Source organism: Limulus polyphemus, unplaced genomic scaffold, assembly GCF_000517525.1.
Source record: "Limulus polyphemus unplaced genomic scaffold, Limulus_polyphemus-2.1.2 Scaffold38, whole genome shotgun sequence".
Taxonomy (NCBI): Eukaryota; Metazoa; Arthropoda; class Merostomata; order Xiphosura; family Limulidae; genus Limulus; species Limulus polyphemus.
In genome coordinates this window covers 823,810-846,230 of record NW_013665648.1, presented here as the reverse complement: position 1 = coordinate 846,230, position 22,421 = coordinate 823,810, and the positions used below count along the sequence as shown (strand labels likewise).

The 22,421-nt window shown below is 33.0% G+C and overlaps 1 protein-coding gene across 5 annotated transcripts in view; it reads left to right on the top strand.

Moving 5' to 3' along the window:
* The window catches only part of LOC106461284 (rho GTPase-activating protein 20-like), a 111,928-nt gene that overhangs the window by 6,429 nt on the left and 83,078 nt on the right, over window positions 1-22,421 (top strand). For all 5 annotated transcript variants that reach the window (XM_022388525.1, XM_013921103.2, XM_022388517.1 and 2 more), the window contains exons 2-3: window positions 891-1,039; window positions 21,302-21,362. In XM_022388525.1, coding sequence (XP_022244233.1) covers window positions 891-1,039; window positions 21,302-21,362 — 210 coding nt within the window. The remainder of the gene's footprint in view (window positions 1-890; window positions 1,040-21,301; window positions 21,363-22,421) is intronic.

Sequence of the window (22,421 nt, the reverse complement as noted above, 5' to 3'; positions counted from 1 at the left end):
CCTAATGTTTGTGCTAATCATGGATGAATTAAGAGGAATGTGAAAAAATCAGTTGCGGTATTTCTAACCAGGCTGCTGCTAAACCTGCACTGCAGAGTCTAGCCAACTGGCCCATATGCTAATTGCCCTAGCAACCAGATATATTCAAGTTGTGGTCTTACTATTCCCATTTCCTGATACTTTCCTGGTGAATTGCTGAACCAGGTATGTATACAACTGGTTCGATTCACAATCTACTCAGGTCAGATGACCCTCGGGAGTGGAATGACCACTAGCTAGGTACCTAAGTAATAAATCAGGGTACTAAAAAGTGTTCTGAATAGGGTTTGAACCCAAGATCTTCAGCTTACACTTGTTTCAGACTAATGTTGTTACCAAATGAGTTATTAGGACTCAAGTCCCAAGTAGATAACTCCCAGTCCTGGTCATTACAGTATTCATTTCTTAGGGCATATGTACTTTTAGCAAGAGTAATGATTTGCAGAAGTTTGGGTGTCCAGCATACTATAAGTTTAAACTTAAAACTTGTTTTAATAAATTTAATTTGTCTCAAAGAAACTGATTTTGTGGTTTAACAGAAAGTTGTATTACAACATAAACTAAACCATAATATGTGTGAGTATTATCAAGATAACCACACCCTGTGTATAGGAAATGCATTTTTCTTCCATAGTATTTTTAGATTAAGTCTTTGTATTATGTGGATTTTAAGACTATATAATACATTTCCAGAATTGTTTGATTATGTATCTTGTGTCAAATGTCTGTATTGTATGTTAGTTTGGAAAAAAAAAACTGTCATTAGTTTGTTGCTTTAGTATTATTAAAAAAACTAAAAGAAAAACATATAATTTGATTGTTTGTACTTTACATTTATGCCTTATTTTTAGGCTGGCTGTGAAGTGGAAGCAGTTAGACTTTTGTGGGACTTTATGATGTCAGGCTGGGCTCGCAGAATGCATAGAGGAGCAGCAACCATTGGAAATGTTGTCACCTCGTGTGGACATTCCACTGTTCCTTATCCTACCCATATGGAAAAGTAAGTTTCTGCCTCATGATTTGTTTTACTTCTTATTGGAAGAAAATGACATATTTTCTCCTTTTTGAAAATGTTCCTGCCATCAACTCTTGCAAAATTTATACAACCCAGATAAAAAAGAGTAGGTACACGTGAATTTATTTTCTAGGTATAAATAAGGTTTTGATTTACTATATTTTAAACATACTGTGCATTATAAACAAAGTAATGCATATGATAAATGAGTTAGGGAAAATTGATGGCTGAAAATTTTACTTTTGACTTGGTGAATGTACTTTTATCACTCATAGTAAAATTAAGTGTAGTTCTACATTTTGAAAGCAATACAGTTCCTTTATTTAATCTACATATTGTTCCTGAAAATTGATAATGTTCTAATTATGCATCTGTGTAATAGTAATCAATGAACATAATAAGATTAAATTCCAAGATCTCGTGGTCAGTGAGGTGCAGTATCAAAGATGGAAGCTGGAGAATGTTTAAAAAAAGCATTCAGCTGTATATCTATATTGTAAATAAATTTATAGTTATTGTGAGAAAAGAAATCTGTGCAAAAGATCATGGACGTAATTAGAGCAAATATTCATTCAAGTGTTTAGAAGAATGAGCAATGTATTTATAAGAAGCATACACATCTCTTTCAACCTCCATCAGAATAAGAGATTTGAAGTGTTCATGCATTAACATACTATAAAACCACTTTTTTTAATATGGTCACTTTGGAAAATACTCATTCATGTGTACATATTAAGTGTAACAATTTTGTAAGCAGCATACAAGTTTGAATGATGTTCAAAGGAAAAGAGCTTTTCATACAGAACTTGTTTTGATACTTCTGCTAATGTTAGCAGATATTCAATAACTTTGAGAAGTCTCTTATTCACATGAAATATTTCTCAAATGGACTGTGTTGTTGTATCAATAATGACATCGAAAACATGCACTTTAAACTGCATAGTTGGATTGTGTAATTGTTCCCTTGATTCATTCTCAGCATATTTATAAACCAGTCACTTTTTGTTTCTGTTTTTTTTTAAGCAATTCTGTTTCAAAGACCTCCTTAACAACTTTTTATCAACAAAGCATTTGAAATCTTAGCACTTGTCATTTCTTTTTCTAATACTTCTATAAATTCTCTCTGTAATCCATTCAACTGATATCCTGTTATGCTGATCATTTTTGGAGCTAAAAGTAAATCCAGCCTATTGGTTTGCAAGTACTTTGAAGTCTTGAATAGGTAATTGCAGCTAACTCAGTTTAAAACTTCATTCAGTTGTTCTTCAGTGTGCTAATTTGGCTTCAAATTCACAGGAAGTTGAACCATGATGGAGAATACAAACCAGTAGAATAATGTGGGATGGTTGTAAAGAATAATATTTTCCAATAAATTCTTCAAAAGCCATACATACTATAACTCTGGACACACTTGGTGTACTGTTGTAATGGTTTCTGTTGATTAATTATTAAAAACAATGCAAAATTCACTACACTTAATGAAAATGAAGTTTTTTCTTCTCCTACAAGTTCTATAAGCTTGCAGAGTGATAGGCCAAACACAACAGTAAGTCACTTGTTAAAGTTACTCTTGTATCTTTAACACAAACTTAAATCTTAAAGGCTAACAAACATGATAACCGATCAGTAACGTAGTAACAGACTCACTAATTAACTGACTGACTAACTAACAAACAAACAAACTGACTAGTGTTTTTATATTATTAGTCTCTCAAGTTCTAGAGAAATTGAGACATCACGTCAAATCTAGACACTAATGAAATTTAAAGGTATTATGAATCATCATTATTAAGTCATGCCAAAACTCTTCCTAGAAACCACTACAGAATGTCTACTGTAAATACCCATGTACAGTGAACATTTTGCAAAATTTATGGGCTCAAATATGAAATGTACACTATACGAAGGAACAGTAATCTTCATGTGAAATTTTCAGTTCGAATTTTGCCTCAACACATCTTACATTCTGAAGTAGTCATCGTTTATCGCTATCTGATCACCAGAAGTGAAAAAAAAAAGAATCATGATGAAAAGGAAACAACAGAAGTCTGAACTCGTGACATATACCTCTTAGGCTTCAAATCGTACATGTATAACTGGTTCATTTTGTCAACCATTTATGCTTATTAGTATTAGTATTTTGGCATTTTGAATACTGAGAATTTTAGAAATATTAGTCAGGTTTCCAAAACATTCAATTTAGTAATTGTTTTCTTGATTACTCATATTGTACTGCATTTTGGTATTATACATTTGGAAAATCACAATAAAAGCTTGTGCATATGTATTGGATGAAAAAAATTATTTTGGTGTACAAAAACTTTCAGTTATTTACCAAATAGGATAGGATAGTAAAATCATCATACAACCCAGCACAAAAAGTTCCCAAAAATCAAAACAGTTTTGGCCAATTATATTTTTGCTGATTATTATTACCAAATACCTGCATTTAAACTGTGCAGTTCCTTTTTTTTTACAATACAGTTAAGCATGAACACAATCATAACTATATACAATTCATTTACTTACAGGTGTTTGTTGTTGAGAAAATGTAACGTTTATTACATTTATAGAAAGGATCCAAAATGTTTATTGAAATATTTCAAAGGTACAGAAGTTTTTCCAAGAGAGTTAGTACGTTTCACTGAGATGAAGCTTGCATTAGCTTCATTTAGAGATAGGTTTGACATGCAAATTGAGAAAGATAGAAAATGTATTAACTGCCTTCTGTGACAGTTTTTAATAATACCTTTATCACGTCAAAACTTTCCTGAATAAGATTTAAGATTCTCAGAGTTTGTCTCATGAAATTTAGTTTCTTTATTTTGAGTTGTTTTGAAGATATAATCATTTTAAATGTATAGTTATTGTAAATAAATTTTCAGAGGTGTACACTGTTTTGTGGATAATACATTTGACTTAATACAAAGTGAAATGATTTCTAGGCAAAACTTTTCATACATGTTAAAAATGTTAAATGATGCAAACCAAAGGTTTTTCATTGTGACTGATGTAAAGACACCATGATGAAGAGACAATCTATTCATTATCATATAAAGTAACCAGATTAAATCTCTTTAAAGATTCAGACAAAATAAAACTAGCATGAGATATGACTGAACATTACAAAGCCACATTCAAATTCTTCAGATCTCCAGTTTAGCAGGAATAAAAACCCAGCGCTTTCACTAAAGGAGAAATTTATGTGAATCAGGATCCTGAAATCAGTGTCTATGGTTGATTGCTGGTTGAACATGCTCTTTTTGTTCCTGGATAAGTTAAAATATTAAGTGTAATAACTGTAACATTTGTTCAAGAAACTTCACAATTGCAGTACAATGCATTACTGTACAGTAGCATGTGGTACTTTTTATTTTGTTAAATGCTCTATAAAAGTTTTAGAAAGTTTGAGTGTTATGTTTATGTTTTATACAGGTTTGATTGAGTAGTCAGAATTTATGTATTGAAAGAAGTAGCCCACATGTGTAGAATAAATTGTGTTAGTTAATCAATTAAATGACACTATGTGTCAGTGTCGTGAGGATTTTAACACCACATCATAAAGTTGTTTTTTGAATTGTGGGAATTTCTGTTGGGGAGTTGCTTGTTAAAGTATATAGATATATTCAACAATCTGTTGGTGAGTTACTTGTTAAAATATATAGATATATTCAACAAACTATTCTATTAAATTAATATTTCTGAACAAGTCTGTGAAACAATTTCTTTACCTCAAAATAATCCAGTTTGTTGTTGGGCATATATCATTATTATAAATTCAGTCATAAAAAAGAAAAAAAGGCAAGCTCTTTTTCAAAACTGTTTATGTTGTTATTTATTCACATGTTTTTTATTATATGAGTAAACATGCAACTCTTCTTGGGAATCACTATATAGTTAGGCCTAAGAATTTTTAGTAAAACAACCCTTTTTTTCTGTGTTGTAACTCTTAGCAAAGGAAAGTACTAACCAATGCTTATTGGGGTTTTGAAAGTGTAATTCGAAACAAAAGTAAGGAAATAAATTAAAAACAAAATGTATTAAAGATGTTTCTATCTTGTTTAATTGTAGAATTGTAGGTATAATGAATTATTTATGTTTTTTTGGTAGCTTTTAGAATGCACTCTTTCCCTCTTTCAGCATAAATTATAAAGGATTTGTCTATTGTTTTATCCTACTTGCCTTTTTTCCTTAAGTACCAGGAGTGCTTATAATTTTTTTTTGTATATTTTGTTTGTATGTAAGCTGAAGAGTTTATTATTCAAATATATAAAAGTTACATAGTATTTAGATCTGGAGTATTTTACTTGTAAGATTTGTCTCAAGCTCTTTGCATTGATATATAATAAAGAATTTTTATATGTTTGTGTATACATTATTCTAAACAAGAAGAAAACATTTTGAGCTGGGTTGCAACTCTGAAAATGATATATAGTTTTCTGGAATAAAACATTCATCATTTATCAAATATTTTATAATCTACCTTTTCTACAAAGCCATATTCATAGAAATGACCATCATTAGGCTGTTATGGTGTTAGACTTCATTGCCATTATATTTCACTGCACCATTAAGTTTACATAGCTTTTTCTGTATAAATAAGAGAAAACTTTGTTAAAGTATTACTCAGTAGTATGTCATACCTTGTCAAACCAAATGGATGTGTCAGATAAGTGTCACATAGATTGCATAATCTGTTAATCTGGTTCATTTACATAAAATGTTGACTGAACTAACTGCGATAAAACCTAAGCTGAAACATGTGTTGTTTATTTGCGATGCTTTCAAAACATGCACTAAGATTTATCCTGCTCACCTCTTCACTATTTTACCAAGCATGGCAATTTTTTATCCTGGCAGATGTGATTGTATGATCAACACTTGTGAATGTTTAATGTTCCACAAATGGATTGATAATTGTCAGTCATCCTCTACAGTTATATCCAGTCTGCCATTGTTGATACTGATCTTGTAGCCAGAAATAAATATTTGCAGTTTTCACATCATTTGTGCTTTCATTTTTCTAACCAAAAATATATTTGTATTCTTAGACTACAGTATCAAACTTGAGATGGTATGAAATGAACTATGATGTGTATTGAAACTGTTGTGTGAATGCATGTGCCAACCTTAATTCTTCATTGATTATTCTCATCCCCCACTGTAGTTTCAAGAAAGTGAAATCTCTGCATTTTTATTAATATAGGAATTTGTTTGTGTTAAGAGTCAATACAATTTTGCAGCAGGACTGCATTATAAAGTTACACTGTATAGGCTTGATCCAGGTTGTTGTTTTTTAGCATAGCCATTCATTCTTTTGTCAGGCACTATTTTATATTTATTTTTACATATTTCAGACTTATGTTTTAAGGTGTAACAGATGTTATGTGGTTCAATTAATTTTTTTGTAGTACAAGCAGTGCAATTTTATTTAAATGCAAACAAGACTTTCAAATATATTTAATGTTAGGGTAAATAATACAAGTTTGTGCAAAGTACTAGCTACATTTGAAATAACCAAAGATTGATTTTCTTATGCTAAGATAAGATACGTGAAAGCTAGTTTTTAATTTTTACTAAGTTACCAATATTTTCTTTTATAGTTGTGTGCCAGAGTATGTACAGCTTCAAACATAAAGAGTGAGAGAGAGAGAGACCCTTATTATTAACAGGCCCCTCACAAGCCAATGGGGGACAATTTTGTTGAAAAACAAACAAACTGTCTAATTCACTTTTTTTTCTCAATTTTAACTGAAATTTTTTGGACATGTTTATTGGTTAAAAAGAAGGCATTTCCTGCACTCTTTTTTAGCATTGGGGCTGAGAAAAGTTATTTGAAGTGGTAAGTGCATTACAAGCTTAACAGCTAAGCACAAGAAGCATGTAAGTCTCCAACTTACATGCAGAGGTATTAAGGAACCATTTAAAACCAACTTGGTCAATAATGTGCAACAAGCTGAGTACAATATTATGCCTGTAGCTGCTTTCAGACTGTTCCTTATGCTCATCCTATTGCTGGCTGTTGTGATGCTTCAAGTTTCCCTACCAAATGGCACGTGAAACTGTTCGTATCTCAGTTGAAATCTAAGCATAAAAAGGTGATAGAAGAAGCATAAAAGGTTGGCAGTTGCTTAATTAATGGTGCTGAGAATGTGGCTGTATTGATATATACTAAATTTACTCCCAGCAGGTAGACCTTAGTACTAGCTAGTATGGAGACTTGAGGATGCTGTATTTCACTTAAAAATTTCTCAGTTAACAAACAAAAACTTGTCTCGAATCAAAAGCACACGGTTAAATAGAGAGAAGTGAATGGATTTTAAACTTAACAATGGTTCTAAATTTCTTCTTAATAACTTTGTGATAATCCAAGATGAAACTAGACCAGCAGTCAAGTTACAAGATACTGTTGTAAGAGAATCGTAGAGCCGTCATACAGATCGTGAATAAAATCATCTCGATTGTGAGCAAGGATACTAATACTGTTCACACAGAATAAAGTCAATATTATACACACATTGGGCATACAACAAAATTGTATTGTTTCAGTAGTCTGATGCCTCAACCTACAATCGTGTACATTGTATCTTCTGGAGTAACGATCAGACATGTAAATAGGCATGAAAAGGTCGAGAAGAATCTGAGAGTCCCAGCTCTGATTGCAGATTGTATTACAAAATCTGAACCTTGCAAATGTCCCACAGTTCCTTACTACAGTATTGACCTAACCGGAACCGGATTATTTTCTTTACCAATTACCATTCATATGCAAAGACGTTAATGTATCAAGCTCGGCATTAATCAGGATCAAAGAGTTCATACGAACACGCATCATGTGATCTATGAGTACGCCCTAGACATGTAATTAAGTAAACAAAACTTGTACTAAAATCTTGAACATATAACTAAACACACAACACCTGCACGAAAATCTTGAACATGTAACTAAACAAACAACACCTGCACGAAACTCTTGAACATGTAACTAAACACACAACACCTGCACGAAAATCTTGAACATGTAACTAAACACACAACACCTGCACGAAAATCTTGAACATGTAACTAAACACACAACACCTGTACGAAAATCTTGGATATGCAGCATCTAATATTTACGGGTTTAACCAAATGATGGCAAATCATTATCAGCGCTTTTGCGGTCTCAGTCTTTGTACTGAGATAGATTTATTAATTACTAGATATTTTAATTTGTTAATTCGTCAGTAACTCGTGAATTCTGTTTATAATACAATAGATTAGGACTTTAAGTATGTTTTTTTTTCTCAAGTTATTGTACTGGATATAGAGATTATTTTAGGGAACCGAAGCATGTATACGTTGATCTAATTCAAGTATCATTTAAGAGCGCTTCATTTGAAAAAAGTTCCTTCACAGTCATCATAACTATCATTGGAACCATTTTTAGTTTTGTTAAAAAATACAGTGAATTTATCAAGGGTAAAACACATGGTTTATGCCTTCCTCATGTATATGGATCTTTTTGGTCTATTATTCATTCAGTTTTAACACACGCAGCAGTACAACAATTAATCCTGGTGAATAGATATTAAAATAACAGTAACGCTACTTAGTTAACGTACCCGATTTGGTTGGCTCTAATTGTTCGCTGCTTCAGATATACATCAGACGTGTTCACGTAAGGGCACCGCCCTCTGCCATTTCCATCACTTGGCATCTAGCCAGTCGGAACGCGCGGCTGGTTGCTTTCGGCAACCAGGTGAGGAGACGACACATTTAACCAACGTGCCTGTTCCAGTTCGTGTTCACAAGTTCGTTCGGCTTGTATTCAGATCGGTATAGTTAGTCGGTTGGTAGCATGTTTCGCTCCGGAACAAAGTTAGAATGGGTGTGTGTGTAATCTCAAACGTTTCTTTTTACGAAAAACAGTGAGAAAAGAATTTGTCATCAAGAAGTAAAACGGTTTTCCTTTACTATCCGGACGTTTAATATGCGCGAATAATTACTGAGTAACTTTTTCTTGTTTTATACACGGGAAGGGGTGAATGATGGGTTGAAGTTCTTGTTAACTTCGATGGATGTACGTATTCATTTTATGGTTGCCAATTCTGTTTTGACATTTATTTAATCCACGATATTACGATAGTATTCTACGAATATGATTGGAGAGTTTACATTATTTTCAAGACCTTCTATTAGTTCCTACCGTATTTCTGTCGTAACAGTTCATCTCAATCGCAAACGATTACTTTGGACGGAAACGTTGTGTCATCGTTTAATAAGTGCTTTTTTTGGTGACAATTTCAGAAGAAAAAAAAAGCTTAACACATCAGCTTCTTCTTGTGTAAAATGTTGTATCTGAGTTTGTAGTTTTTTTTTTCTCGCAGGAAAACTTTTGTAACTGTAGAGTTGAAGCTTTTTGTTGTACGACAACCACGCTGTCTGTTTTACTCTCGTGAAAAAATTTCGCATTTGGTGATTGCACAGCTTTTAGCATTTTAGTTGCATAGAAATCGTGTTAACGAACTCGCATGGGAACTGTATCTCAAAAAAGTAACCGTGTTTATATATCAAAAGTTGACCTCAAAAACATTTTTAGCAGTAACAAAATATAGTGCGTCATGTGAAGCAACCTGTAACAACGATTTAACAACCACCTCAGGTGTTTTTTTTTTTTACCAGATCGTTATTTCACAAACGAGGAGTACTGTTTTCAGATTCGATCAGTTTGGTGTATTTATCACCACATAGTATATTCGCTGTGTTTTGTAAAGCAACAGCAGAAGCTGTTACTTAAAAGGAACACTTACGTGAGTGTAAAAAATGGGTCATTAGTAAATTTACACTTTTGTAATTTCTTCCTTCAACGCAATATCTGAGTGTGATGACAAGTGTTGCATTGTTCAGAGAGATTTAAAGGAATACGGGAACGAAATGCTAGGAACATTGGATGATAAATTTGTATACGTGTAATTGTTTAACACTAGTCCGTATTATACTGTTTAAGCACAAAAGTAGGATTTTTACCTAATGGTAATGGGGAGACCATGTCTACAATGGGACTTTTCTTTGCTAGGCATCCACAGATCGAAAGGTTTGTCATGATTTACTACTTTTAAAGATGTGAACAACATTTTTTTGAGAGTTGAAACAGAACAATGACAGCATACTTAATGTTTTAGTTTTACAGTTGTTGTGTTATATAATTGTTTTATGTATAAGCATATTAAGTTCGTTGTAATATTATTGTGTTAAATCTAGATCTACTTATAAAAACTAGGTATGATGCATTTGTAAAATATGATGATAAAAAAATATATAACCTGCCTAATTACTACTATTAATCCCTACACGTTTTTAACTCAACAACGTTGAAGGTTCCTATATTGTATATCCATGCTAATGTGGGAGGTTGTTTTTTTAAATTAATATAGAGGGAAAACTTTGGTGGAAATAGAAATTAATAGTGTTGTTATACTTCTCAAGCAAATTATTTTTCATTAATTACTTTCCCTGGGTGGGTAAGTGGTAAGTTTATGGACTTGCAATGATAAAATCCAGGGCTCAATTCCTACTGTGGACAGAGTATAGATAGCCCATTTGTCGCTTTGCACTAGAAAACGGTAACTTCTTAGAAAGTTATATAAAGTTTAACAGATATATAGTTACAAATTCTAAGTGTTTCAGAAAGCATCACAATAAAATAATTAATGAGAAAGGAAAATGTATTATTTGATTTGGTGTTGTTTTCAAGTGTAAAATTTAACTTTTTTAAATAAGGAATCTCAGGTTTGCATGTATATTTTAAGTTGTGTATGTCATTAGTTAACAATTATTAGAGTGCAGATTGGCCCCATGGTAGAATTGTAGATTTTGGAGCAGGAGAGCTGGATTTGAATCCACGCAATACCATAAAAATATTCTTTGCACTTGAAGCTATGGATGCACTATAAAAGTGATAGTCAGTCCCTTAGTGTGAGAGGTAGGGTGCTTCTGACTGTCTTCTACCTGGAAGGTAGTTCAAAATTAGAGATGGCAGCAAATTGTTTTAGTATGTTTGCCATATATATGAAATACTGATACAAGTTAATAGTCATATCAATGTAGTTTTGTTAGTTTTGACAAGTTTATATTATTTTCTGCACACAACCTATGTAAAATAGTATGATAAAAGTCATTTGTGAATCTGATCTCTGCAGTATGTTTTTTTTTTTCCCATAAATTCATTGTTAAATCTGACAACAACATAATGTATGAATTATTCATCTTGGGATATTTTACATTTATAAAATTATTATTCTAATTATACACATTTCTTTTATAAATAACACTTTTCAATGTCTTATTTTTATGTCGTTCTAACTTAATCATCATTCTTACAGTGGCAATTGCCAGGAATAATAGCATAATTACTTTTTAAAAATTAGTTTTATTATCTAATTACAAAAGAAAGTTGTATGAATTGACATTCTCAAAATAATTTATAGTCTTTTTATTAAAGTAATTATAATATGACACACGCCTTAAAGCTCATGGGTGCTAGTTAGAAGCAGTCATAAACAGTTGACTGATGTTTTGGTGTGATGGCATCTTTTTAACTGTTTCTCAAATTAATTTTGTCAGTGTGTGTGAACTTATTATTTTTGCTAATGTATGTAATATTATTATTCTGAATTAGAGATTTTGTGAACATGTATGGGCTTCAAGAGGAAGAGTTTATGGTGTTAACTCCCTTTATGATTGTATTTTCTAGTTGAAGTTATTTTTAATTGTGTTATTTTGAGATCTTTTTTATGGTTATATGAAACATAGGGATTTTGCTTGGCCTCCTTAAATTCCTATTATTGAGATCCTAATATACAATTTGGTGGAAATGGTATCTTGAGGCTTGACAAGTGTGATCATACTTTCTTTAATGTATTAAAGTATTGATACTTTTAAGTAGGATTAAGTTTCTAAAGTATTTATTATACTTCAGGGATCCTATAGTTTCTTTAATATAAAATAGTGTATGTGACAGATATATATGGATCTTTTACATTACAAGTTGTTTATAAGTCATGTATATTGAGAGTATTATAAGGGTAAACCTTTGTTATTGGATGACTATCACTGTATTAGAATAGTGCATACCTTTCTAAAATGAAGATGATAATTCATGTGAAATGCATTGGTTGTTAACTAGTAACCAAATTTATGATCAAGAAATTTATATGAACTTTGAGGCAGTGTTAAAAAATTCATATTGAAATTATTGGTTGATTTATAAGTGTTAAATTTTGGTCACTGAGTTGTTATGGTGCATTTTCCCTTTTTTTTTGACAGGATCTTTATTGGTTCTTGTATTTTTCTTTCTGGTACTAAATACATATGTGATTGGGTTTTTATGTTAATGTTTGTTATTGAAAGTAGATCTTTTTTTTTTCTACAATTTTGTCTAATGTCAATCCTTTCCCCAAACTTTTCTCCATGTTTGTTGTCCTGTTCAGCTTAGAGATCACAAGAGAATAGCAGACTAGTATTCTCTCTAGTTGTGGTAAGGAAAATAGCCTTAGGTGATTTTATTAGTTTGCTGATTAACTATTTTCTCAAGCTATCATAATATTAGTTGTTAACTACAAGCTTGGTTTTATACCAATTAAGTAACCCTCACCCCACCCATTTATTGTATCATATTGAATAGTTTTATGTTTTTGCCTCTGCAACACTCATTGTGAAGAACTGGTAGAAATCTTTAGGTAAAGTCACTTATTTTTTATGTAAAATACACAGAAGACTCCAGCAGTAATTAGTAGAATTATTACAATAGTGAGGATACTTTTGTTTAAATTTGTTATTGATTCATATGTTATTATTTGTTAAAGAATCACAAAAATCTTCATATCAACACATACATGATGTATCCAGTTCAGCTTCCTTCCAGTAAATCTACTTTAATCACACGCACACTGAACTAACATACAGTCAGTCCATCAGCTTGCTCAGATGTTACAACTCACCTGTTACATAGGGGCCAAAAACAGCACTAACAGCAAAGATGCCCAATTGATGACTTAAAACAGTTTGTTTGTTTAGAGTTTAATCACAAAGCTACACATTGGGCTATTTGTGCTCTGCCCTCCACGGGTATCGAAACCCAGTTTCTGGCTTTGTAAATCCGCATACATACCACTGTGCCAATGTGGGTGTAATGAGTTTCATCAACAATTAATGATAACATGCATAATATTTAAAAATGTAATCTGTCTGTCTGTAAACACACACACGTATTGTAATTCTTGTTCCACTTGAAATAATTTACTTCAATAACCAAATAAATAGTTCTAGTTTTTGTGAATCACAATATGATGATGAAAATATCTTAAATTATGTTTATAAATTAAACTAACCAAGTATAAGTTTTCTGAATCTCACATCCAGTTTGAATTTCATATCAATTTCTTTATTATTTTTCATTATCTTGCCCGTGTAAAATTCACTCAGTGTTTACCTAGTTGACTTTTAGCTTTGGGGGGGGGGGGGCAACAATTAGCGTGCTGGACTGTTAATACGATGGTCCAAACTTAGCGCTTCAAACTTAGGGGCCGTTGCTGTATTACAAGAGCGGTCGTGAAATCCCACTGTTCGATTATAGTAGCACAAGTTTGGCGGTGGGTGATGTTGACTAACTGCCTTTTCTCTAGAGACTAGACTATAAGTTCAAATGTATGGTCGGCTAGCGCAGATAGCCCTTGTGTAACTCTGCATGAATATCCAAAACAAAACAAACTTTACTGGGCGTGTCAGCGGGCTGCTGTTTCTGCTATGGAACAAAATTTGCTTTAATGAAGTATTAAAATTAGTCTGGCTACTGAAGCTATCAGTTGTTAATGTACTGATGAATGTACGTGTATATTAGATTTCAGTTTATTATCGTGTACCCTCCAAATTCATTTCTAGTTAAAAACTGTATCACACTTTAAAGTATTTACAGTAAATTTTGCTTTACTTTTAAAGCAATTATTTTGATAAGAAAGCGCGTTAACAGTGGTACTGGATATAGAAGATGTAGAGTGAGTGACGTAGTATTATACACACTTCACTTTCACTCAGAAGTTTTTGTTGATAATCCCATCAAGAACCATAAAATACGAAAATTTGTTTGGTTCTAATGTGAGGCACTGGTGTTTGTTTTACGAGCTGGCCACTGTCATCGGTGTAAAAGCCAGTCGTGTGTGTGTGTGTGCTATTGCATTGTACTGAATATGGTCTATTGCTTAGTGTGCTTGGACTGTAAACCCAATGGTTCAGGGTTCGCGTCCCATTGCATCAAAATGCAATTTGCAGCTGCGGATGCACTCAAGAATGACGGTTAAACTCCATGTATTATTCATTCAGACAAGAGTAGTACGAGTTGGCGGTGGGTGTGTAGCTTTTCTTGAACTTTGTAAAAAACGTAATCTAGATTTCTTTCATCACTAAAGATTACGCTTCTGTACTTATGTTATTATAGTCTACCATAAAGGTGAATATGGGGAGATTCTTATTAAATAAAAGCTGAAACTTCCGCTTTAGTTTCTTTCCTTTTTTAAATATTTTAACTGTTAAATACGACTATTAATCGCCTTTATTTTACGTATTTTCCTAACTAAAGAAAGCTACAAGTTAGTGAGTTTGGGATCATTGAAATCTAAACGTTTGTCGTAATAGTAATTTTAGTTTGTCGTCTGATTTTTGACCAATATTGATCAGCAATGATATTTTCAATAGACGCGAAACTGTTCAATTATACAACGTTCGGAATGTGATTAAATAAGAACGAATTGATAAACTGTGTCAGCCTCGGCTAAACTGTAGTGCGCAGAGGTTAGGAATGAAAGTTTTTACAAAAGTTAAATGTGCGCTCAAGTCGCACGTTTTCTGGGGAATGCTAAGTTTTTCTGTAGGCTTAGTAATCCCGGAACACCTTTTTCTGTTCACAGCATAGGAAGGATGACTATTGTTTAAAAGGTTACCGAAAGACAGTAATAAATTGATTCATTTATTAATAATTTAATAATAATAAATCACCTTTACAACCCAACTTGAAAACTGGAAAATAACAAGTTCCTCATTAATGTTACAGGCTACATTTACGCAGTCACTAGTGTGGGCTCGTGGGACTCCGAGGTACGAAAATACATTCCCAATGGGATTTTGCAACCCGGAAAATTTCGCAGCCAGTTTTAATATGTATATATATTTAATAATGTAGTTCCATTATTAAAAAGTAGGTGGAGTATAAATGTATTATTTTATAGTAATAAGCATAGGACAAACGAATATAAATATTTCTTTCTGTCTTAATCGCCCTCCAGTGGTATTTCTGCGGAATTACAACGCTAGAAACCGGGTTTCGATACCCGTAGTGGGCAGAGCACAGGTAGCCCATTGTGTAGCTTTGTGCTTAACTTCAAACAAACAAACCTGTCTTAATCTTGTTTATGAATATTTTTAGTGAACAGTTTGTTTTCATGGACTATTTCTGCGCGTAAGTGATTCAAAGTAACTTAAAACATTTGTTGGAAATTTGTAAAATTCGTTTTGCACATAGCACAGCGGTGGCAAATAATGATTGTATTTAAGTTATTCAACTCATCATAGTATCTTGATTTTTTTTTTTTACGAAAGAGAAGGGAATGTAAAATTTACATTGAAATCGGCTTTGGTCGAATGAGAAAAAGCAAAATGTTAAATACTGTTTAAGAAATTGTTTGTTGAACGTGGAAACCATGTTTGTGGAATTCGTTTTTTAGATTTGTGTTCTCTATTTCCGACTATTTTATTTGTGAAAGATATGCATTATAAAAAATTATACAGTACGTTAAATGAAATCAACCTGAGATGAAAAATAACTTCTTTGAACTCTTTGAATACTTTTTTGTGTATATGCAAAGCGTTTTCCTAAAGCTGAACCAGACGTGGCCAAGTGGTCAGCATGCTCGAACTGTGAAACTGAGGGTTCACGGTCCGCAATAAAACGTGTTTCGCATTTTGAGCCCGTTGGTGCGCTGTATGAGTGACGTCAACTCCTACTATTCGATCAGACAAGAGTAATCCAAGAGTTAGAGGTATTTGTTACTGATTAGCTGCCTTCCCTCTTGCATATCAGTTAGAAATTAGGGAAGAAGAATGATAAGCTTAGCTTCTTCTTGTTTTTCATATTATTCATTATTGTTTGCTTCTGATTAGCTGCCTTCCCTCTTGCATATCAGTTAGAAATTAGGGAAGAAGAATGGTAAGCCTAACTTCTTGTTTTTCATGTTATTGATTATTGTTTGCTTCTGATTAGCTGCCTTCCCTCTTGCCTATCATTTCGAAATTAGGGAAGAAGAATGATAAGCCTAGCTTCGTGTTTTTCATGTTAGTGGTTAGTGTTTGCTGCTGATTAGCGATTGATATATTTGACCACGAATTTACTCTAATCCTGCCTAAAAGAATTTCAATTTGAGGGTAGGCTTGCAGAGGTCCTAATGAGTAATAGAATTGAATCGGGTATACGCGCGACCCACGCTCGGTATTGCTGGCGCACAAAAATATAGCCAAAGGTCTCGTAGATTAATTTACTCTAATCTTGTCTAAAAGAATTTCTAGTACCGTGGCTATTGAGGATTCCCTCTTGTTTACTTTTTTGATAATAAATATGAAACTATGTTAAAGGCTAAGCTCTAGTTCACAGAGTCTACATTATGGAGAATATATAGGGCGTTAGTTGCTTGGTTTATCTAGCTAATTGTCACACTTAGAATAGTTTCAGTATACCGGGGCGGAATGCTTCATGTAGTTGGGTTTGTCCTATCTCACCCGGTATGTGCTTGAACGGTAAGGGTCCTTTGTTTCGTTTTAAATGGCTAATTATTAGATAAAAGGGTGGAGGTTGAGAGTTCTGTACAAGTTTAGGGTGGCTTATGTCTACTATAAGAATATTATTATTTTTATTTATAATATCAAATAAAAGGGTGGAGATTGGGAGTTCTGTAGAAATTTAGGGTGGCTCATTTCTACTATAAGAATATTTTTATTTATATCAAATAAAAGGGTGGAAATTGGGAGTTTTATTTTGTAGAATTTTTTGGGTTGGTTTAATTTTACGTTAAAGTTATTTCTAAATATTAAGGGTAACTGCCTTCCCACATCTGGCTGCAGACAGCGGAAGGTAGTTGGAGTTGAGACGTTGTAGGTTTAAGCACTCAACTCTTAACCATAAACTGATTCTCCTTAGTTGCTGGCGAGTTTTACATCGGCGTTTGGATATTGCCTGATAGTTAGAATATCCCCAACTCATTTGGGTGCTATGACCACAGACATTATCCATTATGACGTAAGAATGACAACAAGGAATGATAACGGAGGCATAATTTTCAATTTTATTATATTGTTTGTGATATATTAAGTTCATTATTGTTTTATAGTGTTGATTTTAATCGCCTATGAACAAGTAATGTATTGCATAGCATTAGGTATATTAATTAATCGGTTAAGCAGCAAAATACGCTGTAATATTTATATTGAATGGGTTGTTTCAAAACTATTTTCGTTTATGTAACTTACATCTTTTTCTAAAGCCCAGAAGCTTATTTTCTTGTCGTTGCTTAGAACCTCAGTTTTATAGCTATAATATGAAATACTTAAGAGTGAATTTTTAATAATGCGAACAAAATATGGGTAATGTAAAGTGTGTAAAAACAAAACAATAGACACTGACTGGCTGTATTACCCCGTTTATTCGTGAAGCCCTTCACGTTTTATTTGGTTTAATACCTCCATATTAACATTTTATATACAGTACTGTTGATTTTATCCAGTTTCAGGGTTGTATATAAAATAAAAACAGTAATTTGACTCGGGTATTACTAGCCTAATTTAAATCGTTCAAGATCTACACACCAAGACAAAAACTTATACACGTCTGTGTACACATACATATAAACATACAAACAAATTACTGTTTCCACCCTTCTTGTATGTTGCTTGAGAAGCATATATTTTCCCGAAGTTTAGGGAAACTGCCACCTTTTTAAAAAGTGAGTAGGCAGCTACTCTTTTTTCCCCCCTCCCCAACTCCGGTGTCTACGCTTAGGTGACACTCCTTATGAACGTGTTTCAGTTTGAAATCTCCTTGTGAACGTGGCCCCCGAGTGAAATCTCAATAGGGCTTCTTGAGAGCGTTGCCCAGAGCGAAATCATATGACTCCTTGTGAACATGCTTCAAAGTGAAATCTCAATATGGCTTCTTGTGAACATGCTTCAAAGTGAAATCTCAATATGGCTTCTTGTGAACGTGGCCCAGAGTGAAATCATATAACTCCTTGTGAACAAGCTTCAGAGTGAAATCTCCATATGACTGTTTGTGAACGTGCTCCAGAATGAAATTCCCATTTGTATCAAGCATGAGGCACACTAGCCTGATTCCCTACATGTTTCTGCTCTTCGTTTGTGTACTCCTTCTTTCATGCAGCTAGGGTATAGCTGTAAACGTTCTTGCAGTCCTAAATTTGTAAGAGTTGTCACATTAACCTTATTATATACTCACACTGGATCTGTACTATAAAAAAGAACTAAGTACACTAAGTTATTTTTATGATAAAACTAATCATTCCCATCTCGTAGGCCCACTCATTTGAAATAAAATTCTTGTTGATTTTTCTCCTAGATTTTACATTTTGTAATTGGACTATTACCCATCTGGCCTTTTACTTTGGCATTTCCAGATATTTTATCTTTTGTAAATTCTTCCATGTTATCTAGTGTTTGTTCTTTGATTTACAGGCTTTTACCATTTCATGTTTCATTGTCCTTTCATTGTTTTTTTCCAGATCATATTGTTTCACCAGCTTTTTTCTTTGCTTTTGTTTTCTCTCTCGTATTTGTGCATTCCCTAGTGGGTTAGCGGTAAGTTTTCGGACTTACAACACTAAAATACGGGGCTCGATTCTCCCTGGTGTATATAGCCCATTGTATAGCTTCGCATTAAGAAAACAACACTAGTTATCTATAGTTTCACCGTCACGTTAGCAATTATATGATTATTTTTCTCTTTATCTAACAGTAGAAATGTTTAGATATATCTGGAACATTTACTGGGCACGTAACTGCCACGATCCTTGTGCTGCTGCACGAGCTTTGACGGTGCGTCAGTGGACATATAAAATCTCCAACGTTTATTTTTTAAAAGCTATAATGCGCAGTAAATTAAGACGACTCGTTGACTTAAGAATACCAGAAATAATGTATTCTGTATATTGACCTATTTAAGCTTGACTAATATCATGTAACCGTTAAATGTAATTCTCGTATAATTTCCTCAAGTTTATGAGATTCTAGGAAAAATAAAATAAAAAATATTGAATGAGATCCGGCATTCCTTGTTATCATACAGAGATAGGGAGAGAGAAAACACAGTATATCAATTAAAAATCCTTTTCGACGTTACAAATTCAAAACAGACAGATATGTTATCGCGGAACAGGTATATGGTGGTTATTTTTTGATAGTTTTCTTCAGTGGTATTAGAAACTATCCTCAAACTGAGTTTTCGTTTGCTTTTCTTGTTTGTGATAAATCCTTCTTTCTTCAGACACCTTATTACTGATTGGAAATAAGGCTTTGTAAGGCGATTTTTCTCAACGGTATTCGGTATCTTCAACCTGAATGGCATCTTATGCATGGGCTAAACGGGCATAGCGGTTTTTAATTTAAAACTTGACCAGAAGAAGGACAACTATTCAGCAGCATCTGCTGCCTTCATGGCGGGGTTAAGTGCCACTTTTTTAACGCGCTCCAAGCTGAAAGTTTGGAGTATGTTCAGTAGCATATTACATGCTCGAACTTTAAACCTTACGTTACGCAGCCTGGTCCATATTTTGTGAATACTTTGCTCATATGGTCTGAAGTACAGCGGTAGTTTGGCCCCAATTTTAGACTGAAAAAGAAAAGAGCGTTTTTAACAAACTAATTTATACTTAATAAAATATCTTTTAAATAAAAATTTAAATCTTTATCTGCCCTCTTGCACTCATTACTCAGAACACTTGAGAGGAATACAGTAAAAACCTACAATCGAAAAAAAAAAAGTAACGTGCCTAAACGTCACACAAAAGGGTATTAAAATAAAATATATACTCCAAAAGCTGATGTGCATTTTATTTATTGTGTAATGCTAATTTTACGGCCCATAGTAAGTGCAGGTTCATATCGCGGAAAATTGACACATTTCTGCCCATTGTGTATAGTATACAGCCTAAACCAATGAAGGTTATGATGCTATCATTATGTGTATATTTATGTATGGTATTTAATTATACTTAACTAATACCAGAAACATAATTTTAACATCTACGCGTGCCAATATAATTTTGTTCGTAACTGTCATTTCCGAATTTCTATACGAGTTAAGGTATCATTGGGGTACTTATTACTTAAAAAACTAAACTTATTAGCTGCATTGTTGTTTGTCGCAAAATATAAATATAAAGTTGAACGCGATTTGAATGTTTCAAGTATTGTACCGTGGAAAAATTGATACCTAATTTTATAGAAAATCTTCTTACTAATTTGGTGTTTAGCCTTAGTATAAAATAAAAATATACTTTTGAATATTATATATATTACCCATCGTTTGGGCATGGAATGGCTTAGTGGTTAGGGCAAATATAGGTAAAACCGCATAGGCGACGATAATATCAAAGTTAAATAATAGGTTGAACAATCGGTAAGTTTTTATATTTTTATTTAAAAAAGGACGACGTTATCCTTCTTTAAATAAAAATATAAAAAACCTGGTTAGGGCGCTCGACTCCCAATCTGAGGGTAGCGAGTTCGAACCCTTGTCACCGAACATGCTCGTCCTATATGGTTGCCGACTAGGCCAGCTACCCTGGTTTTAAAAATTCTTGGCTTAAAAAAATAATTCCGGCCTACCCCAAACTAGTCGTTAAAAAGAATAAGAAAAACATCGTAATGTTACCTGATTCTTTTGGTAAATTTCTCAAACATTATTAGTGTGAAGTCATTGATTGTGATTGTGACGTCATTGTTTCGAGCTTATTTTGTATTCTAAACATATAGAAAACTGTGTGTAATACCAGCCATACGTATAATTTGTGTGAGATTAATATATATAGTTAAAAGAAGAAAAATAAAGCTGGAGGAACTTAAAATAGATGTTTCCTAAACCAGAATAATTCTTGTTGATGGTCGTGTTTGACATTTTCTCAGTTATTTAATACCAATACATTTATTTTTCAGAGTTAAATTTGGTGTTCCATTGGACCAAGTTTGTAAACAGGATATTCCTGGCCCACTTTTGGTAAGTAGAGTAGTTCCTTTACATAAGTTTTTATAGTTTTATCAATATTCCCTGCACAAGCTTGTACACTATCCTGCGTATTTCTATTCTAATAGTAAACACGAAGATAATCGCTTTGTTTGTACACTTGTCACACTGAATAGTGGGAATCGATCATCACTCCAATAAAGCACCTACGGTTCCAAAGTGCGGAATTTTATTTTATTTTTTGCTATAATGGGACACGAGCCGTGGAACCTCCGGCTCATAGTCCGGCATGCTAACTTCTGGGCCGCGCTCAGCCCCAAATAAATTTTGAGGAGAGTTCTCATAAATAATGATCGCCTACCAATGAATAAGAAATGTGCGTATATTATGAAAATATACAAAACGAAATCAAAATCGCACGTGATCTTATCCCTGAGGTACAAGGCATTACTGAGTATCTTCATGAAGTCCAACAAACTTTCTAACAACCATTTCAAACTACAACTTGACTTTAACCTTATTGGTCCATTGTTATAGATAGAAAGGCACACAAGAGTGAAAGACAACATTGGCGATATATACAAAGTAACCCAAGATTTAGCGATGGGTGGTGTTGGCTAGCTATAGTCTATTATTTCGAAATTAGAGAAAAACGACCTTTAAACTCCAGATAATTATAAAAGAACTTTTTTATTTTAACCAACGTTTCGACTTTGTGACTTCATCAGAGTTAGTACATACAACTGTCTGATTTTAGAATGTTCGTTAAATTATAAAACTACTTGTAATGTTCTATTTCTCGAGTCTGCCGTAACGTGCGTCTAACAATGTATGGATTATTATTATTGTTTCGCTATTGTTTTAACATTGTTGTATAGTTATATTACTAATTATACAGCTATATTAAAATATGACATATATTACTTACTAGCTGGAGTACCCGTCCCCTGGACGGAAGTTATGTAAATTCATGATTAATAAAAGGTTATCTTAGGACATAAAAAATTGCTTCTTTTATATATATATATAATTGTAAAAAAAAAAACTCCCATAAAAACTGCGAAACACAAAATGTGAAACCGCAAATTTGTA